Source organism: Colobus angolensis, unplaced genomic scaffold (assembly GCF_000951035.1).
Source record: "Colobus angolensis palliatus isolate OR3802 unplaced genomic scaffold, Cang.pa_1.0 Scaffold25, whole genome shotgun sequence".
NCBI classification, from domain to species: domain Eukaryota; kingdom Metazoa; phylum Chordata; class Mammalia; order Primates; family Cercopithecidae; genus Colobus; species Colobus angolensis.
This window is the reverse complement of record NW_012115710.1, coordinates 4,314,444-4,324,490: the sequence shown is the minus strand read 5'-3', so window position 1 is coordinate 4,324,490 and position 10,047 is coordinate 4,314,444. Positions and strand designations below refer to the sequence as shown.

The 10,047-nt window shown below is 54.6% G+C and overlaps 1 protein-coding gene across 1 annotated transcript in view; it reads right to left on the bottom strand.

Annotated features, from left to right (window-relative positions):
• Window positions 1-5,123: 5,123 nt before the first annotated feature.
• The window catches only part of RRAS (related RAS viral (r-ras) oncogene homolog), a 6,879-nt gene continuing 1,955 nt past the window's right edge, over window positions 5,124-10,047 (bottom strand). The window contains exons 2-7 of the mRNA XM_011946518.1: window positions 10,009-10,046; window positions 6,873-6,960; window positions 6,654-6,756; window positions 6,451-6,559; window positions 5,566-5,684; window positions 5,124-5,492 (exon numbers count right to left, since the gene is read on the bottom strand). Of these exons, the coding sequence (XP_011801908.1) occupies window positions 5,408-5,492; window positions 5,566-5,684; window positions 6,451-6,559; window positions 6,654-6,756; window positions 6,873-6,960; window positions 10,009-10,046 (542 nt within the window). The 3' untranslated portion in view covers window positions 5,124-5,407. The remainder of the gene's footprint in view (window positions 5,493-5,565; window positions 5,685-6,450; window positions 6,560-6,653; window positions 6,757-6,872; window positions 6,961-10,008; window position 10,047) is intronic.

Genomic DNA, 10,047 nt, shown 5'->3' with positions numbered 1-10,047 from the left:
AAAAAAAAAAAAATTGGTGGGGCATGCTGGCAGGCGCCTGTAATCCCAGCTACTTGGGAGGCTGAGGCAGAAGAATTGCTTGAGTCTGGGAGACGGAGGTTGCAGTGAGCCAAGATCATGCCACTGCGCTCCAGCCTGAGTGGCAGAGTGAGACTCTGCCTCGGAAAAAAAAAAAAAAAGATGGGGACATCAAAACCTGGAGAGCTTTAGAATCGTTGCTAGGGTCTGCCAGAGCACAGGGGAGAGGAGGAACCGAATACATAATCGCTGGCACTAACAGTGCCTAGGGAGATGCCAGTTTTTTCGCTGTTGTCTGTTGATCTTTGGGACACTGGTGGCTGTAAACCTTCTAAAATGGTCTGCCAGTTGTGTGGAGCATTTGGGGGCAAGCGGTAACTTTTGTCACATTCTCAAAGTGCATCTTGGTCCTGCTAGAAGTAGGGTGCTCCAGCCAAGAAGTTGGCCCCTTTGGCCTGTGTAGGAAAGACTCCGATCCTCTGCAGGGGGCACGTGGATGGTGAGATCTGGGAAGAGAGATGTTGGCACAGGACTCCTTCCTGTTGGGGGTGCAGTATCCGCAGCTGGCGCTTAGGTGGAAGTGTCAGAGCTTGTTTGGAAACTGACTGAAACATTGCCCACCCTCCTGCCCCACCACTCCCCATCCAGCAGGAGTGGACCCCTGGTGTACAGAGGTCCTGGCAGGGAAGAGAGCCAACAAGTGACACAGTACATCCGAGCCGTACTTTTTCCCAGGGAAGAAGGTTGAGAACAGGCCAAAGGTTCTGTGATAATAGAACCCGGAAAGGGATATTAGCTAATCAGTGTTTTTTTTTTTTTTTTTTTTTTTTGAGACAGAGTGTCGCTCTTGTTGCCCAGGCTGGAGTGCAATGGCACGATCTCGGCTCGCTGCAACCTCCCCCTCCCGGGTTCAAGCGATTCTCCTCCCTCAGCCTCCCAAGTAGCTGGGATTACAGACACCCGCCACCACACCCGGCTAATTTTTGTATTTTTAGTAGAAAGGGGGGTTTCACCATGTTGGCCAGGCTGGTCTCGAATTCCTGTCCTCAGGTGATTGGCCCGCCTTACCCTCCCAAAGTGCTGGGATTACAGGCGTGAGCCACTATGCCCAGCCCGCTAATCAGTGTTCTAATCCGGGATACAGAGGGACATTCATGGTTCTGGGGCAGAATGGAGAAGTGTCAGCCAGTCATTGATGGTGAGCACTTAGTATGCGCCGGGCTCATTCTTCCTCTGCAATCGTCTCCTTTAGCCTCGCGCTCACCCTGTGAAGTAGCTTTGTATTTGCCCCCATTTTACAGATGAGACTGAAGTGGCAGAGCTGGATTTGAATTCAGGCAGCCTGGCCTTGCAAAGGCCATACTCCACTCTAGGACTAGGAAGCAGGTTCCAGGATGGGTGCGAGTAGAACCTTCAGGGATCGGGGCCCGGGGCACAGGGAGCAGATGGTTGACTGCTGACAGGTGGAGCCTCAAGTTCAGGGCATGGGGACATCTCGGTTGAGGGTTTTAGCCTGGCGTGTTGGGTAGGTTTGGGACTTTCAGGGCTTTAAAGATGGCCACACAGGCTTGGGAGGTGGGTGGACGGTAGTCTCCAGTTGACTTCAGCCTTCCAGGGTAGCAAATAGTGGACAGGACTGCCCCCCCTCACCCCCACCAGAGCTTAGGTGGGATGGGGGAGAGCCTTTTTTTTTTTTTTTTTGAGGTGGAGTCTCACTCTGTCGCCCAGCCTGGAGTGCAGTGGCCGGATCTCAGCTCACTGCAAGTTCCACCTCCCGGTTTCACGCCATTCCCCTGCCTCAGCCTCCCGAGTAGCTGGGACTACAGGCGCCCGCCACCTCCCCCGGCTAATTTTTTGTATTTTTTAGTAGAGACGGGGTTTCACCGGGTTAGCCAGGATGGTCTCGATCTCCTGACCTCGTGATCCGCCCGTCTCGGCCTCCCAAAGTGCTGGGATTACAGGCTTGAGCCATCGCGCCCGGTGGGGGAGAGTCTTAAGTGTTCCCAGGCTGGGCACGGTGGCTCATGCCTGTAATCCCAGAGCTTTGGGAGGCTGAGGCAGGAGGATTGCTTAAAGGAAGGAGTTCAAGACCAGCGTACGCAACACCGCAAGACCCCATCTCCACAACAAAATGAAAAAGTAGCCAGGTGTGCACGCGTAGTCCCAGCTACTTGGGAGGCCGAGGCAGGAGGATCACTTGAACCCAGGAGGTTGAGGCTGCAGAGTTGTGATCATGCGACTGCACTCCAGCCTGGGCAACAGAGCGGCACCCTGTCTCAAATAAATACATAAAATGTAAAAAACGAAGGGCTCCTTGGGAGGCTGAGGCGGGCGGATCACGAGGTTAGGAGATCGAGACCATCCTGGCTAACACAGCGAAACCCCATCTCTACCAAACAAAATACAGAAAATTAGCTGGGCGAGGTAGCGGATGCCTGTAGTCCCAGCTACTCGGGAGGCTGAGGCAGGAGAATGGCATTAACTTGGGAGGTGGAGTTTGCAGTGAGCTGAGATTGGGCCACTGCACTCCAGCCTGGGCGACAGAGCGAGACTCCATCTAAAAAAAAAGAAAAAGATGTTCCTAGGACACAGATGGGCTTTGGGCTTCCAGACTGAAGTGTGTCATCCACTTACCCACTGTGGCCTTAAGACACCCGACACTTCTGCTCCTCCCAGGACAGAATAGGGGGGTTGGATGGGGGGTGTCCACTTTGACCCCAAATTGGATTTAGTGTTTAGATTCAGATGTCAGTGCCACTGGGAACTTTCTGGAACTGAGAACTTGCCAGACGGCTGCTTGGACACCATTCCACCCACCTGTCCCTTCTCGATACACATTGAAGGTGAGAGTGGGACAGGCAGGGTTTGTAGCAGTTGCTTCCTGTCTCTTTTTATTTTTGTAGACAGGGCATAGCTCTTGCCCAGGCTGGTCTCAAACTCCTGGCCTCAAGTGATCCACCTGCTTCGGTCTCCCAAAATACTGGGCTTACAAGCGTGAGCTACCACACGCAGCTGAGTTGCTGCCTGTTTCTAGTGTCCTAGAACATTCTATTGGAACGTTCTAGAAAGCACTATGCAATAGCCCACTCAGCAATGATAGGAATGTTGTCTATTTGCCCTATCTATTAAGATAGCCATTAGAGGCCAGGCGTGGTGGCTCACGCCTGTAATCCCAGCACTTTGGGAGGCCAAGGTGGGCAGATCACTTGAGGCCAGGAGTTCCAGACTAGTCTGGCCAATGTGGCGAAACCCTGTCTCTACCAAAAACACAAAAATTATCTGGGTATGGTGGCATGCGCCTGTAGTCCCAGGTACTCAGGAGGCTGAGGCAGGAGAATCGCTTGAGCCCAGGAAACAGAGGTTGCAGTGAGTGGAAATCCTGCTACTGCACTCCAGGCTGGGTGACAGAGTGAGACTCTGTCTCAAAAAAAAAAGAAAAAAAAAAAAAGCCACTAGCCATGTGTGACAATTGAGATCTTGAAATGTTGATTTGACTAAGGAATTAAGTTTTATTAAATTTTTTTTTTTTTTTTTTGAGACAGAGTTTTGCTCTGTTGCCCAGGCTAGAGTGCAATGGCACGATCTTGGCTCACTGCAACCTCTGCCTCCGGGTTCAAGCTATTCTCATGTCTCGGCATCCTGAGTAGCTGGGATTACAGGCGCCCACCACCGCGCCCAGCTAATTTTTGTATTTTTAGTACAGATGGGTTTTCGCCATGTTGGTCAGGTTGGGCTCGAACTCCCAATCTCAGGTGATCCGCCCGCCTCGGCCTCCCAAAGTGCTGGGATTACAGGCGTGAGCCACCGTGCCTGGCTTTTATTTTTTTATTTTTATTTTATTTATTTATTTATTTATTGAGTCTCGCTCTGTCGCCCAGGCTGGAGGGCAGTGGCCCGATCTCGACTCGCTGCAAGCTCCACCTCCCGGGTTCATGCCATAGCTGGGACTGTAGGTGCATGCTGCCACGACTGGCTAATTTTTTGTATTTTTAGTAGAGATGGGGTTTTCACCGTGTTAGACAGGATGGTCTCGATCTCCTGACCTTGTGATCCGTCCGCCTCAACTTCCCAAAGTGCTGGGACTACAGGCGTGAGCCACCGCGCCTGGCCGTATTTTTTGTTTTTTGAGACAGCCTTTCTGTCGCCCAAGCTGGAGTGCAGTGGCGTCACCTTGGCTCACTGCAATTTTTGTCTCCCAGGCTCAAGCGATCCACCTACCTCAGCCTCCTGAGTAGCTGAGACTACAGGCACGTGCCACCACACCCAGCTAATTTTTGTATTTTTGGTAGAGATAGAGGTCTCACTTTGTTGCCCAGGCTGGTCTCGAACTCCTGAGATCAAGCGATCTGCCCTCCTCGGCCTCCCAAAATGCTGGGATTACAGGCATAACCCACTGCAACCAGCCAAATTTTATTTAATTTTAATTTAGATAGCCACATGTAGCTTCTACCTACCATATTGAAGAGCACATTCTATAACTTTCTAGGAAAAAAAATTCCTTCAACAGATGTTCAAAGTTTATCCCAAGAAAATACTCATCAGGTCAAGAGGTTGAGACCATCCTGGCTAACACGGTAAAACCCCACCTCTACTAAAAATACAAAAAAATTTAGCTGGGAGCGATGGCATGCACCTGTAGTCCCAGCTACTCAGGAGGCTGAAGCAGGAGAATCGTTTGAACCCAGGAGGCGGAGGTTGCAGTGAGCTGAGATCGCGCCACTGCACTCTAGCCTGGCCACAGGCTAGAAAAGAATAAAAACAAAAACAAACAGAAAAGGGTAGAATTGCCCTGTTGAAGGGAAAGTAGGGATCCAGGCACTTGGTTCTGCTTTTTAAATTCTTCTGCTCCTCCCCAAGCAATAGGTTCTAGATCTGAGGGTTCTAGGTGGAGGGAGGCTTTAGAACATGTGTGCCCTGAATTCATTCACCTTCCCAGAGTTCATTCCCCTGCCCTTTTTTTTTAAGAGATGGTCTCGCTATGCTGCCCAGGCTGGTCGAAAAGTCCTGGACTCAAGCGATCCTCCCGCATCGGCCTCCCAAAGTGCTGCGATTACAGGAGTGAGCCACAGTGCCCAACCCTCATTACCTTTTTAGAAAGCACCTCCTGACGTTGGCAGTGACGTTTATTATTCTGGGGGATGGGAGTTATATACAGCAGTGACCCGGAGCCCCTCACCCCCACCAGGCTTAGGTGGGGACAGGAGGTGTTGGCAGAAGGCACACAGTGGCAGTAGCCCAGAAGAGGCCAGGAAGTAAGGGTGGGCATGTGATGTGTCCTGGGAGACCCAGATGAGGAAACTGAGGCTAAGTGAGGGCCTCAGGTCACACAGCAAGGTGTGAAGGCAGCTGGTCCCGAGAGCTTGTGCTGGTTGCTTCTCTCTTGCCTGGGCTACAGGAGGACGCAGGGGCAGCCCCCGCCCTTCTTCCTGGGTGCACTGGGAGGGCTGGGTGGGAGCTCTTGTTCCTGGTATTTCCTGTGGGAAAAGGCCAGTGAGGTTGGAGTGGAAGTGGTGGGGACAAGGACGACGGGAAGGGGACTCGGCTCACCGGACAGCCCGCACCAGCTGCTCAAAAGCCTCGTCCACGTTGAGACGCAGTTTGGCCGAGGCCTCAAAGTAGGCCACGTGGTGGGAGGCGCCGAAGGCAGATGCTTCTGATCGGGGGACCTGGGGGTGCGGGGGACACAGAGGAGTCAGGTCCCTGCACTCAAGGTGACCGCAGCTGGAGAGACAGACAGGCAGGCTGGATACTCTAGGAGAGGTGACCCACTGTGAGAACTCAAAGAGGAAGAGCTCCCGAGAGATTATGGAGGGAGATGCCGCAGGGGCTTGGTGTCCTGTAAGTGAGGGATGGGGGCGGGCTTCGTGGACACTTGCCCTGCTGTGCCTTAGATCACCAGGAGTGGGCAGGCCGGGAAGTCAGGGTGTTCCCGGCAGAGGCCAGCAGAGCCCCAGAGGCTGGAAATCCCCAAAACCTTCGCCAAATGGATGAGTTCTGTGTGGAAATCGTTGGGGGGGGAAGTGTTGGGAGCAGGGAAAGGAGGGGCGCATCCGTGCGGGGCATCTGGCACCTGGGGAGGAACTGGGGAGCCGTGGAGGGGGCTGGCCATGAGCAGGGGAGGTGCTAGGGCTGGTGGGAGGTTGGCTGGAAGGGAGGAACACGAGGAAGAGGCAAAAAGAGCTGGCGGATAGGGGTGAATGTCCTTTGTTCCATCCTGCAGCCTCTCCTGAGGACACCTGCGTGCTAGGCCCTCTGCTCGGTGATGCTGGGGACCCCGAAGGTCCGGTTTGGGGGTAACCCATCTAGGTGAGCTGTGTGACAGTGGCAGTTGCAGGACTGCAGGAACAGAGGAGGATGCTGATGCGGGACAGGCATGCTGAAAAGAGCCTCACAGGCTGAGATGGGGTCCCCACAAAGAGGGGTGTCCCGAACCTGGCGCTGTGCCTCCAGATCTGCCTTGTTCCCGACCAACACGACAGGGAAGTCGTCACGGTCCTTGACCCGGAGAATCTGCGTGAAGAGCTTGCCCACCTCGTTGAAACTGCGAGTGAAGCCAGAGGCATGAGATCCAGCCAGCTGCGGAGCCCAGGTCCTCCCCACACCCACCCACTGCTCCGCCACCGGCAACCCGTCACCTCTGCCGGTCGTTAATGGCAAACACCAGCAGGAAGCCGTGGCCGGCACGCATGTACTGCTCTCTCATGGCCCCGAACTCCTCCTGGCCCGCAGTGTCCAGGACTGCAGAGACAGGGAGAGGGGCCATTGTGGGGACCAGGCTCCCCCCAGTCACCCCCAAGAGCCCTCAGCCCCCGCTGACACCACCCCCATCCATTATCCATGCCCGCCGCCCTCACTGTCCAGCCGGGCCAGGATGCCATCCACACTGCAGATCTTCGTGTAGGAGTCCTCAATAGTGGGGTCGTAGTCAGACACGAAGTAGGACTGGCAGGATGGGGAGAGGATAGTTATTGTAGTGCCCTGGCAGACAGGACGAAGCCCTGCCCCTGGGATGCCTCTCTCAGTCTCTGTCCCTCTCTCTCTAAATGTCTGTCCCCATTGCTGGGTCTCTGCCCCTTTCTCTGGGTCTCTGTTCTCTCTGTCTCTCTGAGTTTTTTTTCAACCGAGTCTCGCTCTGTCGCCCAGGCTGGAGTGCAGTGGTGCGATCTCGGCTCACTGCAAGCTCCGCCTCCTGGGTTCATGCCATTCTCCTTCCTCAGCCTCCTGAGTAGCTGGGACCACAGGCACCCGCCACCACGCCCGGCTAATTTTTTCTATTTTTGAGTAGACATGGGGTTTCACCGTGTTGGCCAGGATGGTCTCGATCTGCTGACCTTGTGATCCACCTGTCTTGGCCTCCCAAAGTGCTGGGATTACAGGCCTGAGCCACCGCACCCGGCTTTTTTTTTTTTTTTTTTTGAGACAGAGTTTCGCTCTTGTTGCCCAGGCTGGTGTGCAATGGCACGATCTCGGCTCACTGCAACCTCCACCTCCCGAGTTCAAGCAATTCTCCTGCCTCAGCCTGCCAAGTAGCTGGGATTACAGGCATGCGCCATCATGCCCAGCTCATTTTGTATTTATAGTAGAGATGTGTTGGTCAGGCTGGTGTCGAACTCCCGACCTCAGGTGATCCACCCTCCTGGGCCTCCCAAAATGCTGGGATTACTGGCGTGAGCCACCGCGCCCCACCCTGTCTTTCTCTCTCTCTAAATGTCTGTCCCTGTTGCTGGGTCTCTGCCCCCTTTTCTCTGGGTCTCTGTCCCCTGTGTCTCTCTCAGTCTCTATTTCCCTCTGTCTGGGTCTCTGTCCCCTTCTCTTTGGGTAGCTGCTCCCCTGCCCCCCTTTCCCTGCCTCCCACCAGTCTTCTTCTCTCTGAGTCACTCCTGGTCCTCTTTCTGGTATAAGGTACATGTCCCACATCATGATTACATCCTAGCTGTGTGACACTGAACAAATCACTTCCCCTCTCTGAGCCTCAGTTCCTCAGTTTCTTCATTTGAAAAAGGAGGCTAAGAACAGCACTACACTCCATCCAGCACCGGCGAGATTCAGAGCAAATCCCTGTTAAATATTGAATGTATCGGTTATCGGAGGCGTTATTGTCCAGACTGCCTGTTTATATCTCTCCCTCCTCCTCTGCCTCCTCCCTCTCTTCTTCCTTCTCCCCCGTCCCCTCCTCCTGCTCAGGCGGCCTCCAGCGTCTCCTCCCAGGGGAAGGTCCCGGTTCCAATCCGGCTGCGGAGAGGCTGCCCCACCCTCGGGCCCCGGCCCCTCCCTTCCTGCCTGGGTCCTGCCTGCTGCCAGCCAGGCCTTAGGCCAGCTCTGGGACTGCCTCTGGGTGCAAGGGGCCCAGGGCTGGGGCCTTTCTCTACACAAGAAGGGCTCCCTCCCAGGCCCTTGCTGGGGTCTTTTGGTGGGGGTGGAGTGGAGGTGTCCTGGGGCCCCAGGGCCTCTGCAGTAGCATCTCAGGCGGAGACACTTTTCTAGGATTTCTTTGAAGCAGGGAGGACCTCCCTCAGGAATGAGGAGGAGGTTTCCTGGGTAGGGGTGGAGTTTCAGGAAAGAAGGGGTGATTTGGAGGCTAGGGGTCTGAATACTGCATCTGTCAGTTACAGGGGTGCTTGGTGAGGGCTTGTCCTGGAGGGAGGCTATAAGGACCAGGCCCTGGGAGGGACTGTGGCTCTGGGGGTAGTTAGGGTCGTGACCTCAGAGCACAGCGTGAGAAGCTCAGGGCTGAGAACTGGGGGCCAGCCCTGAGGTGGCGCAGGGGTTTTGGGAGGTTATAGTATATACAGTCTTAGAAACACTGAGTTCATTTATGGGGTCAGAGAAACTCCCAAGGAGTAGGTCTTTCTGGGGGTGCCAAGAATCTGGGGGCTTCTTCTTTGGAGATTATTTGAGAGCTATCCAGGGTTTCCGAGAGCAGCTCAGGGAGTTGCAGTGGAGAAAGCACGGGATGGAGGAGGGGCTGGTTTTCCTTGGGGGTGGGGTGGGAGAGTGGAGGTTTGGGTCTTGAGGAATGGGGGATTGTCAGGACTTGGGGTCTTGGGAGATTTCTGGAATGGCCAAGGGGCAGGATCTCTTTTTAAATCTCGGGTTGGAAAGCAGGACTGTCTTAGGGCTGGGTAGTCCCAGAAGTGTCTCAGGGCCAGGGTCTGTGTAGAACTTCTAGGTTCTGGGGGCGGTCATGGAAGGGGCTAAGAATCGAACGTGGGGACGGGCAAGGTAGCTCACGCCAGTAATCCTAGCACTTTGGGAGGCCAAGGCAGGCCGATCACGAGGTCAGGAGTTTGAGACCAGTCTGGCTAATATGGTGAAACCCCGTCTCTACTAAAAAATACAAAAATTAGCCAGGCGTGGTGGCACGCGCCTGTAGTTCCAGCTACTCGGGAGGCTGAGGCAGGAGAATTGCTTGAACCCAGGAGGAAGAGGTTGTAGTGAGCCAAGATCGTGCCACTGCACTCCAGCCTGGGGGACAGAGCGAGACTCCGTCTCAAAAAAAAAAAAAAAATACAGAATGTGGGGGAATCTCAAAGGTGTTGGGCATTGGCATTCTCCCAGGAAGGTTCTCAATGGCTTAGAGGGGAAGTTGGAGACTGGGATTTGGGGGAGATAGGGCTCAGGGTGGTGGAAGGTGGCACCGAGGGCGTGGTGGAGGGGCCTGGGAGTGCTTAGGGTCCGAATGGGGTGAGTGTTCTATATTTAGCATGCTCCCAGGAGGTGCTCAAAGCTAGGTCAGCAGGTAAGCGGGGTCTGGGGCACTGGGGGAGGGAATGGTGGGTCTCAGGATGCGAATGCAGAAGGAAGGCTCCCCCCTGCAGGGGATGGAGGCTCTCCAAGAGTTTAGGTTACAATCTGTGGGGATCTTTTAAGATTAGAGGGCCTTATAGGAGGGTCTCAGTGACGGGTCAAGGGGGAAAAGGGGTCTCGGGGATCCCCCCAAGGGCTCAGTTCTGGGTCCCAGGGACACCCTCCCGGGTGAGGGCCCACTACCTGGATGAACTGGATGGTTAGCGCGCTCTTGCCCACGCC